General features: G+C 37.9%; 3 protein-coding genes and 1 pseudogene across 4 annotated transcripts; 2 read left to right on the top strand and 2 right to left on the bottom strand.

Annotated features, from left to right (window-relative positions):
- Positions 1–1643: 1643 nt before the first annotated feature.
- Positions 1644–3567, top strand: LOC148875818 (uncharacterized protein At4g19900-like). The gene has a single exon (XM_088965414.1). It carries the CDS (start codon positions 1874–1876, stop codon positions 3263–3265), a length of 1392 nt encoding a protein of 463 aa, XP_088821540.1. The 5' UTR covers positions 1644–1873; the 3' UTR covers positions 3266–3567.
- A 2736-nt stretch (positions 3568–6303) lies between these two features.
- LOC148875817 (putative polyol transporter 4) lies at positions 6304–9689 on the bottom strand. 2 transcript variants are annotated; one of them, XM_088944201.1, is made up of 3 exons: positions 9620–9689; positions 9165–9528; positions 6304–8193 (listed from the first exon to the last, which is right to left on the bottom strand). In XM_088944201.1, the coding sequence occupies exons 2-3, from the start codon at positions 9337–9339 to the stop codon at positions 6845–6847; spliced, it is 1524 nt and encodes a 507-aa protein (XP_088800327.1). In that variant the 5' UTR covers positions 9340–9528; positions 9620–9689; the 3' UTR covers positions 6304–6844. The 2 variants fall into 2 exon arrangements, with proteins under 2 accessions (XP_088800327.1, XP_088800334.1); XM_088944208.1 differs by having other exon boundaries at positions 6304–8329; positions 9165–9307; positions 9475–9684.
- Positions 9690–10368: 679 nt separating this feature from the next.
- On the bottom strand, positions 10369–10703 carry LOC148875816 (peptidyl-prolyl cis-trans isomerase CYP19-3 pseudogene; annotated as a pseudogene).
- A 1141-nt stretch (positions 10704–11844) lies between these two features.
- On the top strand, positions 11845–16946 carry LOC148875815 (GDSL esterase/lipase At4g10955-like). The gene is made up of 3 exons (XM_088965815.1): positions 11845–11859; positions 12634–12810; positions 16746–16946. The coding sequence occupies exons 1-3, from the start codon at positions 11845–11847 to the stop codon at positions 16944–16946; spliced, it is 393 nt and encodes a 130-aa protein (XP_088821941.1).
- Positions 16947–21473: the final 4527 nt, after the last annotated feature.

Below are 21473 nucleotides of genomic sequence, written 5' to 3'. Positions count from 1 at the left end.
AGCATTTCGGGTAAATTTTTTAAAGAGATTAAAGCGGACAGCCCTAAAAATGATTAAGTATGGGTTTGGTTCTGTTTATACTTATTGAGTAAACGCTGTTATATAGGCGTCCCATCAGCAAAGGCATCATTAATTGCATCCATACATATGATTTCTGTGCACCTCTCCTGTTTCAAGAAACTTTAATTTAGAGTTTCCTGAAACGGGTAGATGTTTATTGGCACTATACTGATGTGGTAACTATGTGTCATAAACACTCTTACTGATTGCCTTTTTCAATTTTGCAGTCATACAAATAAATACAAACGTTTACTCAGTAAACATAAACAAAACCAAACACCCTCCAAGTGCCCATTTGGGAGAACTTTTACGCAGGAGTTTCTGGCATTGCATAGTAAGCTCTACAGGGAAAGCTGTGAAATCATGCACCAGTTCGGAGGACTTTCATACAGTGGCTTCTGGCGTTGCAAGGTGGGTTCCATTCAGAAAGTTTGGTTAAAGCTAGAATATGGTTTAATTAAGCTAATAAATTGATTTTCTATAGTATTAGATAGATTATTAGTAGCTTCTTCAAAGTGGCTTAATCAAGCTTAGCTAAATCAAAGTTAAACCCCCCCCCCCCCAAGGAGCTCTATAAACGTTTGGTGAAAACATAAAAAGATAAGAAAACACTTGAATTGAAAATTTGATAGTTTCTTCAAAACAGTTCAACCAACTCAACTCAATCATAACCAATTTTGGCTAATCTAAATTTTCCACCAATCATAGCTTGTAAGTTGTTAGCTGTCCGTATGGAGCCCACACCTCGGAGCTGAGTGAGGGTGGGACAACCGGGACTAGTTTAGCACCTTAGGTCCCATAACATATATTTATTTGTCAGTAAAGTTGGTTTGAGTGTCCAAATTTTTAAAGAGAGTAATATAAGTTTAAGTTTGATAGAAGTTATTTTCAATATTTTGATTATTTTTAATTTAATTTATTAATATTATTCAATACCCCAATTCAGTTGGGGTACGATCTGAATCAGTTTAAAAAATTATTAGATTCAAATCCAATTACTAATGGATCTGAATCCCATGTCCAATCTAGGGCAAGTTATAGTGTAAAAGTGAAAACATGATTAATCGATAGAGTTCCCTCTCCACTGGATCGGAATATCTACTGTGGGGAGCCCCTTCCACGGTTCCACCTCCAACCTCACCCTTATTTCTAAAGCGGAGGCGTGAGGCCAGTTTATAAAGACAATAACTCCTAGCTTCTTACCACTTTACTAGGGAGCGTTTGGAACTGCAGTAAAGAAAAGCAATTATCTGGCTTTTGGCTTCAAATTGGTCGTCACACAGGGCTTTCTGACCATTTCCTCTGGCGTTGCTGTAAAGCGTAAAGGGTTTTCTCTCCTTTATAAAAAGGATAAAATCAGAACAAAATATCTTAAACTTTTGGATTAAAGGTAAAACCCAACCTATTACTTTTGCTCAATTGCAATGTCAAACGCAGATTTTTTCTTTAATTAATTGAAATTATGTCTTACGCTATAACAATTTTGTGCTTGAAGTACAATACGCACTCCAAACTGCAACGTGCGAACGGCGAACCCGACAGGATAAATGCGAAAGAATGCAAAAAGAATATAGAAATGGAGCTGAGTCGAATCAAGCCGAGCCGACGCCCGCGCAATTTCTCTCTCTCTCTCTCTCTCGTTCGAAACAAAAGAAGTGGGGCTTCTTCCAAGGTTTCTCAGCTCTCTGTTCTTTACTGATTTATTTAAACAATTCTTCTTATTCTTTTCGCCCCAAAACAGAAGCTTTTAATTTCTTCTTTTACCGCGTCCACCATGGAACTGATCTGAAGGGAGCATTCAGAAGTTTCAGCCATGGACGATAACACCACCAATCCTTTTCGGCCATCTCTTCTTTCTCTTCCTTACCATTTGCAGAAGATGAAGTGCTCTCTTTTCGCTTTGCTCTTCTACTTTCCCCCATCTCTGCTCTTTCTCGCCCTACTTGTGCTTCTGGCATACAGTAGTGCCAGCATTTTCTGTGTTCAAGTCCATTTTCCGGCAGAAATCACCCCCGAATCCCATAGTTTCTCCCTAGAAAACGCAGTTGGAGATACAGCACGAAAATGGTCTTCCTCTTCGTCTTCGTTATCCTCCTCCGTCATGTACGCCGTCAAGGAAGAAATCCCACCTTCTAAGCTGAAGTCCCATTTGCCGCTATTGCAAGAACCTAAGTCTTATTCGGTTCTTTCATTTAACTCTTCTCCGACTCACAGACCAAGGAGGTCGAGAAAGAATAAGATGGTGGTATTCAAGCTTTTGCAGTCCTCCAACCTGTCAAGGCAATTTTCTGTGAGAGTGAACGAATTCTTTCACGGGTCTTACTTGAATTCTTCCAATTCTTCTTATTGCAAGGTTCGTTTCTTCATGACTTGGATTTCTTCTTTGGAGTCGTTTGGTCACAGAGAGTTGTTTGCAGTAGAGAGTCTTTTTAAGTCACATCCAAATGCTTGTCTGCTGATAGTCTCAAATTCCTTGGATTCAAAAGGAGGAACCCAACTCCTAAAACCGTTCTTAGACCAGGGATTCAGGGTCGCTGCAATTTTCCCTGATTTCAGCTACATCTTCAAGGATACATATGCTGAAGTTTGGTTCAATCACCTAAGGAAGGGGAATGTCGATCCTGGGGAGGTTTCCCTTGGTCAGAACCTCTCCAATTTGCTTAGGCTCGCACTCCTATACAAGTATGGTGGAATTTATATAGACAGCGATGTTATAGTCTTGAAGAGCTTCTCTAATTTGAGAAATGTCATAGGAGCACAGACCATTGATCTTAAAACTGGACATTGGAGTCGGTTGAATAACGCTGTTCTGATATTTGACAAGATGCATCCACTCCTTCACAAGTTCATCGAGGAATTCGCACTCACCTTCAATGGAAATAAGTGGGGCCACAATGGGCCTTACCTGGTTTCAAGGGTAGTTTCAAGAGTGGGAGAAAGACCTGACTTTAATTTCACTGTGTTGCCGCCGTCTGCATTTTATCCAGTTGATTGGAGTAGGGTCCGAAGCTTCTTTCATGGACCCCGAGGCAGTGCCCATTTAAAATGGATGTCTTCAAAGCTCAGGCACGTTCGCGAACAAAGCTTTGCCGTTCACCTATGGAACAGGCACAGTAGAAAGATGAAGGTTGAAGAAGGGAGCATCATCAGTCACATAGGGTCGGACTGCTGCATCTTCTGCAACCATAAAGTCTCAGTCTCATAGGTATGGAAGAAGGATGAAGCATATGTATGGACCAACTCAGTCCATTACATCGTTAGTCTTGTAAAATTATGGACTAAATCAGTCTATCTCGACTCCTCTTCTTTTCCCATGTCCCCATCCAGTAGTGTGGTTATGGACCAACTCGGTCCATTACATCGTTAGTCTTGTAAAATTAAGGAAAAGAAAATATTTTTTCTTTTAATCAGTCGTAATTTCAGTATAAGGAACATCTGGGTTTCTGTAATTTGTGTTGTATCTTCTTGCAAGATCAATTAAGGCATTTTGTATTTACAGGAAGACAATTTCATTTGTTCTCAGATTCCATATTATCTACAATGTCTGCAAGGTCTATGAGATTCTTTGAAATGAGATTTAAAAGGAAAATTCAACGTGTCATTTCAACATGAACAAAAATAAGAGCATTACCTCTATATGTCTTTCTTATCTAAAGCCAACTAGATAAACAAGTACATGGGAGTTTTTATCTGTAAGGCTGTCTTTGGTTCCTCGGAGAATAAGTGAGAAAGGAAAAACTTTGGGAAAGTCCTCAAGGCATCGTACAAAACAAAGCATAAATTTCTATCAGATCTGGGGTCAACTAGGTAAACAACTTACATGGGTGTTTTCTCAGCCTTTCTTTTCTTTCTGATGTAGAAGTCAAATTTAACAATGGATATGGCACTGAACAGAACGGAATGGCAGAACAGGGTTCATGTTTCTGACCCCATACAGTTGAGGTAAGGCTTAGATGATGTTGATATAAGTCAGATTGATGTTTGGTTTCTGGTGCTAATACTAAAATCCCTATGTTAAAATCCTTGTTCTCCCTTAGCTCAGTAACTTCTAAGTTTGGCTTCTGCTTCCATTCCTATTGAGTAATTCATTTTTGTTTCGTGGTATGACACGGAGTCTTATTTTGTCCTTATTTTACATGAATGTCCACTGAACTGGCATAGCAGCAATTTTCTTTTCTTTTTTTTGTCTCTTCTTTTGGAACAGAAAATTTGTGAAGTCCACTTCTAGGCTCATACTTTGTGCTTCACTACTTTCATTTTGCCTGTAAGTTGATTTATCAAATTTCTGATTTGTGTATTTGCTGTTATTTTTGGAGGTGCCCATTTATTCTTTTTCTTTCTTACTCTTTTTTGCCTAGTTTACCTGGGGGTGGGGAATGGGGTAGGAAAATCAATGTCTCAGTGGTTGATTATAGATAGCAAATTTTTCCTCAGAGTTTGATGAGTTCCCTTTTTCACAGGGTAAATGCTTTTCTTTTTCCTTTGGTTTGGCCAATTGTGACTGCACACCCATGCTATCACAGTTATGACTTAAAAAGAACACCTAGCATAATGACCCCTGACACCCTTTCTGGATGGTGACCAAAGCAGTAAGCAGGTCAAAACCTAAAGTCCTTTTAAATAAGAAAAGCCTGCCCTCCCATAATATAAACAAGGGGCAAGAAATTTTTGTTCTTTGTTCTCTTGAACCAAAAAAAGATAATAATAGCAACAGCGATGCAGATTGTCAACAACTAGAGTATCCCATACAGGTTTTGGTGATATTGAATAGTTCGACTGGGATTAATTAAAATATAAAATTAATTCTAGCTCTACAGAGCTCATCATGAGATATAGAGGGGGGATGAAAATAAGGATGAATACAGAAGAAAATCCTCATTTAAGTCATAGGGTCCCGTTTCCTTTTATGTTATCATTCTCTTTCTGTGGTTTTATTAATTAAGTATATAAATTAACATGAAACTGTTAGATCAGGAATTCAGGACGCAAGGTGTCGGTGCCAATAGGTGGGCAAATCTTCAGGTGGAATCAGTCTTATGGTTGATAGCCTCATACTGTGGTGTCCAGATTCTGAGAGGATTTTATACCTTGGGGATGCTGGTCATGTTTAAAGAGGGCCATCACTTGGATGATGTTTTCCATGTAACTTTTAGTTGGCAAATTTATTCCCTACCTGTGAATAAAACAAAATCCACCATGATTTCCTCTTCCTTTCAGCTTGTTTTTTTTTTTTTATTGATAAGAGTTACATCACCAAAACACTTGGGACAATAAGTAATTTTCCAATATAAAGACCAAGAAGAAAGTAGCTTAGCTGTGATCTCAAGCCCATATAAGAAAAGACCCCACGTGTATCAACTAAACTTAAAAGGTCTCTTGTCAAGTTTTTAAAGCTTCAGCTGTTGTTTCTGCAGAAGTTAAATAATTTCTTTATCCTCTTTAGACATAATCTAAGTTGAATCAAGACTTGTGCCACCAAAATAGTCCAAGTTCACAAGATAAAAGTAGCAAATATGTTTCACATTTATGTTAGATTTAAGTTCTAAAAAAGAAAGAGGTAAAGTTAAACATGAGCTTTAGTGCAGCAGATTTTATTCTAATTTAACTCTTTTGCATGGATACAAGTGTCAGAACCTGACACAGGTAGTGAGGTAGATTGTTTCAGATATGGAACACACAAAATACTAGGGTTCAGGGATTTGGGACTTGGGAGTTATATTTTAACTTTTATGTTTTAGTTTAGATTACATATTTTTATGTAATATGCATGATGGAATAATTGTTGGAAAGGGACAAATTAAATGTGGAAGAATAAACCAAAGCAAACAATTAAAACAATGTATAATTGATTACTATCAAGTATAATAAATAAACATCTCATGCCCAAACTTTCCCTAACAGGTTCGAGAGCAGCCACTTTGTGAAAAATAAAAAAGTGCCAAAGGTTAGGACTATATCCAGTCTAGCCCTCCCAAGACCCCAGATAGCTGGACCAACATTAGGTAATGGCTTCACTGACAGAGAGTCCTCTTAAGTTTTCATCGGTGTCAGTATCCATAGATGTCTTACATGGGTATGGCATTCATTTGAGGCGTCCACTTAACATAGCTATTCGATAATTTCCTTGTGTAAATTTTTTTCAACATTGACCTCACACAGTCGGGGGCATTAGATTTTGAAGAAAAGGAACTTCTCTGAAGCATTAGAAGGAGCAATAAGACCAGTTAACTTAAGGATGCGCAGTTTGCACCTGAAGAAAGAATCATGCATTATGTCTCATTTTCTTACAAATATCAAAGGATACAGCTCCAGAGGAAGACAAGTACATTAAAATCTGAATAAATTCATGTAAACTTATGACTCATTTCCCTACAAATATCAAATCATACATCCCCAGAGGAAGACATGCACATCAAAATCTGAATAAATTCCTGTGCAGTTTGCACCTGAAGAAAGAATCATGTATTATGTCTCATTAACATACAAATATCAAAGCATACAGCCCCAGAAGAAGACATGCACATCAAAATCTGAATAAAGTCATGTAAGCTTATACTAAACTACAAGAATATAACTTCAGGAAAAAATGACCTCTGCATCTCTTTAAGTCATTTATCTCTTAAATGTAGCAGCAAGGGTTCTACTTTAAATCCTGTACTTCCAAAATGTGGCAGGATTTTCATTGGATCACTTTTCTTGAAGAAAAGACTGCATCATTTTTCAGCCAGTTGTATGCTTTTATAACTGCTTGAATGTTATCATCATGAAACTAAACCCCAAGCAGTCATTCTTTTGGCAGTAGACGCTCTACATCTCTTAGTTGAACTTCACCTTTGTGTTCTCCCACATTTTGAAATAGCAACTCTATCTGCTCTAGGGATTTTCCCTTTGTTTCTGGAACAAATTCATAAACAAAGATGATGGAGAGGACTGAGATCACAAAAAAGATGAAGAACGTTCCTGCCACTGTGATGGCATGAGCAACAGAAAGGAAAGACATGGCAACAAGGCCGCTGCATATTCGGTTCCCTACTGCCCCAAGGGCTGCAGCTTGAGCTCGCAGTCTCAGAGGGAAAATTTCAGATGGCAATAGCCAGGAAATTGGGCCAATTCCCATTGAGAAGAAAGCTACATACCCAGAAACCACAAAAATCACCAGCACAACTGTAACTTCTCCATGCTCCATTGAAGAGAGAGCAAGGCTTAATACAAGCAAACATGCTGTCATCCCAATTGTGCTCACATACAGAAGTGGCTTTCTTCCAACTCTGTCAATGAGAAAGATAGCAACCAAGATGAAAGAAGTCTTGATAAACCCAACAGCAACAGTTGCAGCAAGAAGTGTACCATTTTCCCTGAGTCCAGCTTCTTTAAAGATTGTGGGGCTGTAATACACAGCTGCATCAATACCTGTCATCTGTTGGAAACATTGGATTCCAAGACCAGCAATCAGCATTTGCCGAAGTGAAGGGGAAGGCCTCAAGAATTCACTCCACACAGCTTTCTCTGAATTAGCCATCCCTGCTGCCTGTCGTATAACTGCCAGCCTCCGTTCTGCCTCATTCTCATTCTCATTTGTTTTTAGCAAGATCGTTCTTGCTTCTTCAACCTGGTCCTGCATTACCAACCATCTGGGAGACTCAGGGATGACAAACAAAGCAACCCCAATAAATACTGAAGGGATAATTCCTACAGCAAGCATTATTCTCCAGCTTATGTTTGCTGAGAATCCTGAAAATGCATAGTTTGAGATGTAACCGAGAAGGATCCCCAGATTCAAAAAAATTTCAGGGAAGGTGGTGAGAGATCCACGGGCAATGGATGGTGATATTTCAGCGATGTATACAGGGGCAATCATGACTCCAAAGCCAATTCCAATCCCAGCAAACAGTCTTCCAATCATGAGTACTTTGAAGGAAGGAGCAAGAGCCATTATAGCAGCACCCATTTGAAAGACAATGGCTGCCAGGGCCATGGTCCATTTCCTACCAATGGCGTCTGCGGTTATTCCACCACCTAAACTACCCAGAAGTGAAACAATGCTCAAAATCCCAACAAGAACTTCTACTTGTACCTCTGTTATTTTCAGATCCTCCTGCATGAATATGATTGCTCCACTCATGACACCTATATCTACAAATGGAAAAGACCCCGAGCTAAGTTGCAAATTCACTTTCATAGTTCCATAACCAATTATAGAAACAGCACCGAAAAAATGGGATATGAAGTTTTGTTGCAAATAGCATCATCAAATAATAAGCTGCTGCTGCTGTTGTCCAGTACAACAGGAAAAAAATAATAAGCTGTTAGATGAAAATTTCCCTAGATGATTTTTCTCCAATAAGAAACAATTTTGATGATTTACAGAGACTCTCTTTCTTATTATCCTAACTTTAGTGTTAGCAATAAGAAAAAAAGAGGTAAATCCTAAATAAAAGCAATTTATTGCAAATGGAAAAAAGGCAAATTCTATTCACAAAGAGATTATATTCAAGTAATCCTGCATCTTTAACCCAAGTTAACTGGTTGGCAAAAGCTGGAAGTGCTGAAGCTACATTGGACCATAGCCTAAATTCTCTAAACTATATTTGCTTTATGGATTATTGGCCCCAGCTACCCCCAAATTTGTGTAGCTTCTCTTTCAACCGTCTTTCAAACAGTTTTCAATTGGTGAAAACTAAAATTAACAAACTAAAACCGGACATATTTCTTTGTGATATGACGTCAAGAAATAGACATTGTGATGTCAATATGTCATGTAGAACATGACATATCATCAAATTAAAAAAAAAAAATTACGTCCAAAGCATTGTAATTTATACATTTATCAGAATGTAATGTCCATAACAAATTAACAATTATCAAAGCGTGAGAGATGAAAAAATGAAAGAAAGCAAGCTCCTTTTGGTTCAAATGAGAGATGGAAAAAAAATGAAGGAATCATTTCGAATGTAATGAAAGGGAAGAAACTTCTCCCCAGAAGGACGAAGACAGAACGTAACCATAATAACCCACGAATCATTCCGATTTGATGTTCTACGAACATGGACTGATCAAAGAGAACACGGAAAATATGACGAGGGAGAAGAAGGAAACAAGCTTACCGTAGCCGAGGAGCGCAGAGTTGAGAGAGGCGAAGATGGCGCAAGCTATAATGTATTTCTTGTTATTGTTTGTCCGAGCTTGTTGATAATGAAGATTAGTAGGATCATCCTCATCTCTAAGCTCTGATTCCAACCTTCTGTATCTGTGATCTCCCAAGGAAACTTTAAAACTCATCTCTGTTATCTTACTTTCTATGATTGAAATAAGAGAAGAAACTGAGAGATAGTATTTTTCGGGTTTTAAAGTTTCATCATTCCAGATATGGAGAGGGGACAGAGAATTTCTCTGTGTGATTGAATTTATGGGTACCTATTTAATTTTGATTGTCATATGTTGGACCTTCCTTTTTCGCTGTAAGTAACGCTGTGTATTGAAAAAGACAGAGGTTGAATTGGAAAACATGAAAGCCCGATTTGAAGTCGTCATTCTATATTAAAAAATCTGTTCTACGTACCAGGTGACAAGAAAAACGGAGATTTCTCTTCATGTAAAACAAAACGAGACTCAGCCGATGGTTTCGATTTGTTTCTATGAATTCTTGGATTAATGGGTTTTGGAAATGAAGGAAAACAAGGTGACCAGACTTTTAATTTTGATCGTTAATCCTTTTGTGGGTTTATTTTTTATTGATTCCGTGTTTGTTGGAAGGCTTCTTGTATAGCTAGCTGTATAGGCATTTGACCCTTCAAAGTTGACTAAAAAAAGAAAAAAAATGTAATAAATAAAATAAAACAAATAAATTGATCTAGAGAGTAGGGTTGTGTTTGGCACTGAGATATCTTGAATCCCATCCTGTAACTCAAAAGTGTAAATAAGAATTATTTTCAGAGTTCCAACTTCCAACTACGATGCCACAAATATAACTTATCAACCAACATCATTGAAGTGATGATTAATCATGTGGTATAGAGAAATTATCTAAAACTCACCATGACTTTTCATCCTATCATACTTTCTCAAACATTGAGAGAACCCCATGTCAGTAAATTTTTATTTTTCAAAACTCACTATTAGTTGGTGTACAGTGACAGAAGTTATCCACATCTGTATAAATGTAATTTTTATGACCAAATTGAAGGAAATCTGTGCTAAATCGTATAACCGGCAAAAAAAATTTACATTGTTTTACAATGTGAGATTGAAAGTTGAAACCGAATTCTCATCACATCATTAGTTATCAATCCCTCTTACAAACACCCCCCATTAGTTCTCCTTTATCTGACTACAATCTTCAATCACAACTCTTTCTGAAGTCGTTCCACTCTCTGAACCCATTTTCTCCATTGCCTTCACCATGCTGTAACCCTCCACGATCTGAAATCCCCACCTTAGCACATGGAGTTTGGGATAATGCAGTGGAAGGTTGAGCCTTTATAATGAAGTGGTTTTCCTGATATTCTAATCCCCTTCTCACCCATGCAGAGGCACCAGAAGTTCTCTGCAGTTTTAGGGTCCACATCTGCAAATAGCTCCATCACAATCTACCCGGCTTTCATCTTTCCAATAAGAATGTCAAAGAAAACTTGTGGGTTCAACATGGACTTTGCTTCAGTTGAAATTTCAACCAAGTATTGATTTCAGCGTAAGGGTTTCTTCATCAAGAGTCTTGAGATGCTTGGAGAATGCAAGTCAGCCTTATTAAACATATTTTTATGACTAAAATGCCTTTAAGCTCCCAACTGCCTGTGAGTAATAATAGGAGTGTTTCTGGAATATTCAAAATGGGTTGAATATAACAAAGAGTAAATTGTAATCTACTACCACCTTAGTCTGTTTAATATCAAGTTACAGACATGGGTTCCCTATGATGAATTTAAGAGAAATGCTAAAAATTCATGGTGAGTTTTAAACAATTCATCTAGGGGGTTTATTGGCCAAAGCTTCTTCCGTATCATGCATTTTTTACATCATGAACTTTCCTTTCTTATTAATTATAGAAATAAAACAAAAAATTAAACTAACTTAAAAATAGAAGTGTATCTCCATTTAAGTGGTGGTCAATTGTCTAACTATTTGGCTAAAATCAAAATGAATAAACTAATGATATCATAATTAAATAACAAGAATTAAAAATAGACAAATATTTTTCTTTCTAGTCAAATGGTCAAAATATGATGTTATAATTATATAATAATAAAAACTCAAAAAAAATATATATAGATATAAAATATAGAAAATACAAAAAATATCAAAAAATTGTATACATCTCTAATATTATATATTTAACAAATATTAAATAAATATATGTAATGAGTATTTTTATCAACAATGGAAATGAAATAAAAAAATAAATCTATAACTTAGTTTTTATAAAAAGTTACTAAAATTATTATTATTATTTGAAATTATCACGTACAATGTACATGCACATTTAATTTAATAGTCCTTGTAAAAGAAAATAACAACATAACCTCAAAATTTAGAATATCATTATATAGTGAAATTTATAATGGTACCATTATCACAAACAAAAATAAATGGCAAAGATGGAGCAACTTCATCATCTTAATACACTCGCCAAAGTCATGATGTGTTGTCGTGGATGAGAAAACAACTCAACCCAATAAAATTATGCATACAAAACAATAAAGAAAACAAAAGATAGAGACCCATTGATGAGAAGTCCATATCTGCTGTGAATACAGCTGCCTATAATGCGTTACTAATTGTGGGCCCTATATGTACATACCACTGGTAAGTTCACTTGTGATAGGTTAAGTAACCTATGACACGGAGTTGAGCGTACAAAAAAATGGGTAGTATTCGCCTGGCATTGCCCACGTTTTTGTATTGCCTGCATGGCCCAATGTAGATTGAGAGTGGGGCCCAACACGAGCCCAGGCCCATAGCCCGTATTATTTCATTTTCTTTCTTTTTTGTTTTTACTATAAAAAAACAAAAATTCAAAAAATTATAATATATAATGAGAAATAAAGGAAAAACGATAAACTCAATGATTGCAACAACAATTTGAAAAATAAAATAAAATCATCTTAAAATTTTATTCCATATGAATAATCAATTCATACAATAAAAAATATCAAATGAAATTGAATAAAAAAGTACAGTAAATTGAACAAATACTATAATAAAATGATTAAATGACATACTGGATCGGGCTGGCCTAGCACGCGGGCCATGCCGGCATGAGCCCACACAGGCCAATCCAGACATTATTTTTAGATGACATCACTACAATAAAATTGACCACCAATTGTCAAACTGCCGCTAAAAGCCTAAAACTATTGTCGCTGAAAGTCTTAGCGGCAGTTTTACCGGTAAAACACAAATAACTGCTACTAGAAATCGAATTTAGCGGCAGTTTTACCGGTAAAACACAAATAACTGCTACTAGAAATCGAATTTAGCGGCAATTAATAGCTGCCACTAAAGGCAAATTTCTAAGCGGCAGTTTGACCTTTAGCGACAACAACGACTGCCACTAAAGGGTGCACCGACTGCCGCTAGAGATGTCTGAGTGTGTATGGAGCTCTTGCCCCACCTTGGTGGGAATTTTTCCATTTCCAGTTTATTTGTCCACTTGTGGATAATGTAGATTTCTCCATCTTTGGCACTATATATGAATTCAAACCCCATTTCTGCTACTATGGCCACTCAACGCAGGGTTCTCCGTTGCTTTCCATGGTGATGATGTGTGATTTGGCTGGTTGACGATTTAGAAGCTGACTTGTATGGTTCTTTTATTTGGGCCGAGCTAGAGATATCTGAGCTATATAATTTTCTGAGAGACCTACAGGGAAACAATATTAGCTGAATTGTTTTGTTCTGCAAGAGAGAGAGTTAGAGTGCCTTGGTGTCTTTACTCGAGGAAGGCACTCCGATACTTAAGTCAAAGAGTGTTTTGAAAGTATTTTTGAAAGTGAGAGAGCTTAAGAGCTTGTAATCATGCATACCTTTCCTGGATGGATTTGGATGCCTTATATAGTCACCGGGGGGCTCAGGGCACTTTGATAACGGCCCTGAGCTTCTAGCAGAGCTGTTTCCACAATATAGGGCATATTAATGTGTCAGTTGCGAGTTCCTTGTGGGGGTTACGATCTATCTAAGTAAAGTCGAGGTGCGCAACACGGTGAGCCATTCTAACGATTGCGCTATCGGCGCCTTTGGTAGCGAACTGCTAGGGACAGTTAGCGAGCTCTTCCTTGCAAGTCGCCTTAGGTCCTCTCAACTCGGTCGGCTCCTAGAACAGGTCGTTGTAATCTTATGGATCTACTAGCTCGGCCTTACCAAGGTGAAACTGCAAGGGGTGGTTAGCGAGGTTGCCTTAAGTCCCTACAACTCGATTGACTCCAAGGACAACTCGTTGTAATCCTACGGGGTCAGCTAGTTCGGTCTCGCCGAGGTAGAAGTTGGCCTGGGTGAGATGCTCCGAGCTAATTTTATTGAGCTAGCTTGCTAACTTGGCGTCGAGGTGTCATTCGGAAGCCATGTGTCATTGTACGATTAGAATGACCAAATTACCCCTCATCAATTGCCCCCACTCTCGAGCCAATGGTAGCTCGGCGAAGAAAGTAACTCTTAGTAAGGGTAATTGGTCTGGCTATTTAATAGGCCGCTTGCTTTATTAGCTTGGTCTGAGGCTGGGCGAGCCACGGTTTCTTCTTCAAACATCAAATTTGGGGAAAGAAGTGAGCGCTGGCTGGTGTAGGATGTTGGCGTGTTGCTGGCATTTTCACATCTTAGGACCAACTCGACCACATCTGCTTTTATGGTGGGCCAGTAGTACCTTTATCGTAAGGCTTTCTGAGCTAGGGCCCAGCCTCCCAAGTGTCGTCCACAAAGCCCTTCATGGATCTCGTGTAACACCTGATCTGCCTCAGTTTGGCATAGGCATCATAGATATGGTAGAGTAAAGGATCTTCTATAGAGTTCCTCGCCTACTATCACGTAGCGAGCTGCATTTCGTTCTTTTGGAAATACACCTTGTCTTGTGTAGTCGAAAATCGGATCTATCCAGCTCAGCTCTGTAGTGGTTATATTGGCAACCTCTTATGCCCCTTTTTCTATCGACGGGTGAGGTAGCTCTTCTATGTAAACCATTCTCTTGGTCGAGTCGATTGCACTCGCCATCCTAGAGAGGGCGTCAGCCTCCGTATTTTTTGATCTCGGAATTTGCTAGAGATGCCTAGAGTTGAAGTTGGGCAGGAGTTCCCTTACCTTAGCCAAGTAGGCTGCCATTGAGGGTTCTCATGTCTCATACTCTCCGTTTACTTGATTTACCACAAGTTGTCGGTCAATGCAGACCACGAGATGTTTGGCTCCGACCTCCTTCGCTAGTGCCAGCCTTGCTATAAGTGCCTCATACTCAATCTCATTGTTTGAAGCTCGAAACAAAAACCGGAGCGCGTATTCCAGTTTCACCTCACTAGGTCTGTAGAATATCAACGCAACTCTACTTCCACTATCGTTAGATGAACCATCCACACGAAGTATCCATGGCTCCTCATCCCAACTCACGATCTCGCGAGTTGGGGTTGGTGCTGGTGCCACACTAGTTGATGCCTCCAATGTGGTCACAAGCTCGGCTACTTCAAGGGCTGGTGAACTGAAGGTGCACTCGGCAATAAAGTTTGCCAGAACTTGCACTTTTATCACTGGTCATGGCTCATAACGATTATCGTATTTGCTGAGCTCTATTGCCCACTTCATCAGTCTCCCCGAGACCTCGGGCTTCTATAGAATCTGCCTCAAAGGTCGACCGGTCAGAACTACGATGGTATGGGCCTAGAAGTAGGGCCTTAGTTTTTGGGCTGCTAGCACCAGTGCGGAGGCAAGCTTCTTTATGTCTGGATACCTTGTCTCAACAACATGAAGAACGGCGATCTGCTTCTCCTTTTGGTCTTGTTGCTACTTGCTTATTCTTTTGCTCGCTTGTTACTGGCTGTTGATACGTATGTTGTTGTCGGCATTGTTTGGTAGTTCGATGTCACGTCTGCATTGCACCAACCCGTTGGTCGTCTACTCATATTGGAGCCACAAGGAGCTCGACCTCTAGGGGCAGCTCTACTAACTATAGGGTGCTAGCTCGCACAAAAGCCTTGGAAGGCTCGACCTGCAAGGAAGTTCATTGGCTGCCAACTCCTGCGGGAGCCATGAAGGGCTCAACTTGTAGAGGAAACCTCGCGAAACAAAGCTGATGAGGCTTCGTCCGGGCTAGCTGTTGTTGAGAATAAACGTAGAATGAGTTGAGGTCATTTTGTTGTTGTCTATTTTGTGGCAGTATGAATGCACCGAACTCCTCGTCTCGTGCCCACATCTGGAGATCCACGCTTCAGCTCATAAAACCGTCACATTTTAATCCCGACGGGAACCGCTGATGGCTCTACCACAGAGAAAGGGGCGTTCACATGAGGTGGCAGAGTGTTTATCTAGGGTACTAGGAGTGTTGAGTTCGGCATGGCTGCTACTGATTGTCACAGGGGGTTCTCAAGGTTCATCATGGATGCTCTTACCCCCAGTGATTGACTCTTGTTCTTGATGTTGGTGCTGCTCAAAAATATCATTAGGTTGATGGAACCAGAAATTAGAAGATGAAAACTTAGCAATCTTGAAGGTGAGAATTTAACTTTTTAGAAGGTGAGAACTTAGCTTTTTGTTGTATTTCCCACATATGTCACCAATTGATGATGCACAATCTGGCATATTCCCTATTGGCTTATGACTCGGAAGCTGAATTGAATGGTTCCCTTGTCTAGGCCGAGCTGGAGATGTCTGAGCTATATAATAGAGAGTTATGTAATTTTCTGAGAGACCTGTAGGGAAACAATATTAGTCAAGTTGTGCTAGGTCGAGCTGTTTTGTTCTACAAGAGAGATAGAGTTAGAGTGCTCGGGTGTCTTTACCCGAGAAGGACACTCCGATGCTTAAGTCAAAGAGTGTTTTGAAAGTATTTTAGAAAGTGAGAGAGCTTGAGAGCTTGTAATCACGCATACCTTTCTTGGATGGACATGGATGCCTTATATAGTCATCTGGCAGAGCTGTTTCTGCAATATAGGACGTATTAATGTGTCAGTTGTGAGTTCCTCGCAAGGGTTACGATCTGTCTAAGTAAAGTCAAGGCACGTGACACGGTGAGCCATTCTAACGGTCATGCTATCGGCACCTTTGGTAGCAAACTGCTGGGGACAGTTAGTGAGCTCTTCCTCGCATGTCACCTTATGTCCTCTTAGCCTGTCCAGCTCCTAGAACAGGTCGCCATTATCATACAAGTCTGCTAGCTCGGCCTTGTCGAGGTAGAACTATAGGGGGTGGTTAGCGACTCCAAGGATAGCTCGCCGTAATCCTACTGGGTCAGCTAGTTTGGTCTCACCAAAGTAGAGGTTGACTTGGATGAGATGCTCCAAGTTAATTTTACTGAACTAGCTCGCTGACTTGGTGCCAAAGTGTCATCTAAAAGCCATGTGTCACTGTACGATTGGGAGGACCAAATTACCCTTCATCACATGGTACCATTACCAAGCCTGAATCCTTCCTACAAGATCTTAGTTTGGACCTCCACTTAATCCAGAATGAACTTCACTGTACCTCTAGATTTCAGATTGCAATGGAAGTTGTCCTAGACGCAGTTAATGTCGTTGTTGGGATCTGTTGTGGCAATGTTGGCTGGAAAGAATATGACCAAGATTGGCACTTTTCTTAAATCATTTCTAATCAATCCACCATTCTTCTCTGCTCCAATTGAGATTTTATTCAAGGCACCATTTTTCTCTACTCCAATCCACCATTTTTCTCCCATGGGATCCGCATCGCAAGCAACTTGATCACTGCATGACTTTCTATGGCTATGAAGGGTTACAATCAATATTTTCCATCAGAAGATCCATTACTTGCCTTGCCTTGCCTTGCCTACATGGGTCCTATATCTGTTTGGGAGTTGGAAGCATTAAGAAACTGACCACTCAGATTTTATGATTTGTAGGATTGCGACGGGTTCCTCTGTATGACGCCACTGAATTAGCTGACATAGGTTGGATAAAAACAAATAGAGCATGTTAAACCATTTGATTTTTGGTTTATAATAGAGTTAAGAGTGGTGTTGTTTCTCTGATGAATAAGGAAGACAATGATTTAGACGGTTCATTACTATCCAGCTGAATCGTCCAGGGTAGAGGTGTCATCCCTCAACTGTATGATGGAGTTAGGATTTCTGGGAGTGGACTGAATAGTAAAAACCCCTTGTAATTATGGGTGGAGTTTTACTTCGATGGGCTGTTAGTGTTATCCAAACACCCGCAAAAGTGTAGATTTGCTTTTGCACCTCAAACAAATATAGCCCAAGATTCATAACTAAAATTTTAAATGGCTCATGCCAAATTATTCTGAAAAATGGCCACTGTATTTTAACAAAGGGTGAAGAAAACGTGATATTTGAGAAAAACAAGTGGTTCTTCTAGAGAAAACACCATGTTTTGCCAATTACAATGATCGCCTTGTCAATCAATCATTGTACCTCAAAAACGAGTGAAGAAGTGGTTTTTGCAGTTACAAGTGGCCCACCCTAACCTGAATCCGAATCCAGTTTTGTCTTAGTTAATTCGGCCTACTCACCTGTCCGGGCCATTTTCTAGGCCCAACCAAACTGTTTTTTTAGAAGGCCAATTGATAATGCACATTTCGGCAGCTCCCGACTGGCAGGTGACTTCGATGTCTAACTGAACAATCCCTACCTGGAACGTGGCTTGGATGCCTAACTGAACAATCCCTACTTGGAATGTGGCTTGGACGCCTAGCTTAATGGTTCCTAGCTAGAAAGTGGCTCGGATGCCTAGCTGAATGGTGACGAGCTGGAAGGTGGTTCGGACACCTAGCTGAATGGTGCCCGAGTTGCTTTACCCGGGGTGGGCACTCTGATTCTTAAGTCAACGAGCTGGAGATTTTTTTGAGAGAGTTTAAAGCGAGATAGAGAGTTACGAGAGCTAAATTGTGCATCTACCTTCTGAGGTTGGAGGTAAGGCCTTTATATAGGCATTGTTTAGCGTGGGCTTCACACACCACGTCTGAGATCTCCGAGAAGACGTGCCTAACTGATCTGAAGTTCTCGAAGGTAGTCATGCACGTAGACCAGTCTTTGCGCCTTCTTCGGTTTCCTCTGGAACATTCGGTGTGAGATCTGACTTTCGAAAGACCTGGGAGTGACAGGATGCATGCAGAGTTGGTCGGCAAGCATGTCTCACAGGTCACCACCTGGACCTCAATCAGGTCGGCAAGCCTTCGAGGGACGTCGCTCCTCATGTCAATGTCACTTCGATCGGTACTAACAAGGTACCACAAGTCGGCCTTGGACAAGGTGCTGCTAGTCGTGCACGTAAGGGTGCCTAAGTTGTAGACGAGGTCGCCAGGTCGACAAAGGCAGATCGCTATGTCAGCGGCGGAGGCAGGTCACCAGGTCGGCGGAGGCAGGTCACCAGGTTGGCGGCAGCAGGCCACCAGGTCAGCGGCGGAGGCAAGTCGCTAAGTCGGAAATAGAGGCAGATCGCTAGATCGGTGGCAAAGGCAGGTCACCAGGTCGGCGGAGGCAGGTCTCCAAGTCAGCGATAAAGGTAGGAAGGTCGCCAACTAGGACTCCATCATTTTGGCTAAGGCAAGTCATCACCTAGGTGATGTCGGGGTGTCATCCAACTGTTCTGAAATGCCATGTGTCATGATGTCAGTGGAGGGTCAAATCTACCCTCATCACCAACCAAATTGTTTTCTTAACCCAACTGACCATTAATTACAGATAATTAGTTTATTAATTGTTAAATAATTAAGTAATTATTGATAATAATTTATAATTAATAATTAATGACAATTTGTTATATTATATTAATGCAATTAATTTATTATATGAAATAAAAATAATAAATTATGGTTAATAATTAATAATTCTTGAAATACTATTAATAATTACAAATAATTATTTATGATAATTTTTTAATAATATTAATTATCAAAATTAATATTTTTTAACAAAATAGTTATTATATTACTCCCAATAAATTATGGAAAATTATTCATAGTAATTATTAAATTAATATTAAATATCATAAATAATATTTTCAAAAAAATATTATTAACAAAACCGTTATTATATTACTCTCAATAAAATAAATTATGGTAAAGTATCCATATTAATTATTTAATTCATTAATAAATGTAAAAATTATCAATAACTAACAGTTAATAATTAGTCATGATATTTTTTGATAATTAATGATAATTTTTATATCTACTCAAAATTATTTACTGTTAATATTTTATTTTTCTATAATAATTATTGATTCACATGAATTAATAATTAATAATTAACAAAAAAATATTTATAATTAACAAGAATTAATGATAATTTTTAGAAATTATTCATGATAATTTATTGTGTATTAATAGTATTGATAAATATCAAAAATTAATAGTAGAAATTATTAATGATGATTTTTAGTAATTAATGAAAACATTTTAAGTTAATTAATAAAGTATTAGTAATTTTATTGGCTAATTGTCGAAACTTGGCCAAAATTATACGTAACAAAAAATTATTGATATTTAATAATTTCTGATATCAACTCGAATTTATTTACTATTAATTATTTATTGAGAGTAATTTCTAAAAATATTGTTGAAAATTAATAGTTAATAATTTTTGAAAATTATTCATGGTTATTGATAATTTAATAAAAATTTTGATAATTTATTGTATGTAAATAACTAACAATTTAACTAATTACTGTTACTAATTGAATTTCTTTACTTTAAATTTATGCATTTTGTGTTTTGAAATTTGTTGGATATTGTTACTTAAAAAAGTTGTTTTTTTTAATTCGATGTTTTGCTATTACTAGAAATTTATCATAACTTACTTGAAATTACCAAATAATGTAACCAAAATAAATCACTATTATTTACCACAAATTAGCCATAATGATAAAAAATTATCTTAAATTATCAAATAATATAGCCAAAATAAATTATCATTATTTACGACAAATTAACAATAATTATAAAAAATTATCTTAAATTATCAAATAACATAACCAAAATAAATTACCATTATTTACCATAAATTATCAATAATTATAAAAAATTATCTTAAATTATCAAATAATATAACCAAAATAAATTAGTAGAAATCACCCAAAATATCATAATTAGTAGAAATTACAAAAATCATCATAAATTACCAAACCCAATATTTCCAAAAATATAAGTTACGAAAATTTTTATTGAAATTAATAAATTAAAAGAAATTACTATAAATTAGCAAAAGTTTACCGGTATTTTCTTTCTAGAAAATACCATAAATTACTAGAAACTACGAGTAAATTATCAAAAATTAGTAAACATTTCAAATCATTGTAAATTATCATAAACTACCCTTAATTACCAAAAATTGTCAAAATGGTTAATCATCATTTTAACCTTTAGATCTCAATTAATTAATTATTTTTCATATTTGTGAACTAAAACAATTTTTTTCCATCAAATATACTGATGATAAATATTTCCTTAAACTATATTAACTTTTATTATAGATCATCTTAGATTTTTGTAAACTGATTATACTTTGTAGGTTTCATATGATTTTTTTTTAATTTACCAATAGATTTCTATTATTTCATTCTCGCTTCAACAAAACCAGTGCATTCACAAATATTAATAAAAATAAAAAAGTCTAACCAATAAGAGTAATACTTGGATTGGATTTTGATTTAGATATGTCATAGCACATCTTAGTTAAAATTCACTTGATAAAAGGGGTTACAACTAATTAAAATATAGGGAAAATTCCCGATTAGTACCTTGTACTTTGGCTCGAGGGACAATTTGGTCCCTGAATTTTAAAATGCGATAATCCAATACCAGAACTTTCAATTTGCGACAATCTGGTACCTGGTGTTAACTCACCGTTAGTGAACGCATAAAAAGACATAAATACCCATTTCATTTTTCAACAATCGAGTTTGAACCATTTTCAAAATGACGAAATTGACCACTATATTGAGGGATTCCTCTTCCCCCTCCGCCTTGACCACAAAACCTAGTGAACCTGCTCTTGGATAATTAACAGCCTCAAAAAGCCTTTTTACTCTCGCTAATTCAGCAGCCTCTAGTACAGATTCAACTGGAACCCTGCCCCTGCTACTCTTCAAGAACCCCTCTTCCGTTTTCCCCATGGAAGAAGCCACAAACCCAACATGATAATTCCACCGAACACAGTCCATACTGCTGCTTGACCTCGCATTGCGCCTTACCCCAACAGAAAGCTCTCTAGTTTAGTTCTTCATAAAAACCACTAAATCTCCAGGAGCAAG

This window comes from Nelumbo lutea, chromosome 1 (assembly GCF_056320005.1).
Source record: "Nelumbo lutea isolate HS-2025 chromosome 1, American lotus-T2T, whole genome shotgun sequence".
Classification (NCBI taxonomy): domain Eukaryota; kingdom Viridiplantae; phylum Streptophyta; class Magnoliopsida; order Proteales; family Nelumbonaceae; genus Nelumbo; species Nelumbo lutea.
The sequence above is the reverse complement of the archived record's forward strand: the minus strand, read 5'-3'. Positions and strand labels throughout refer to the sequence as shown.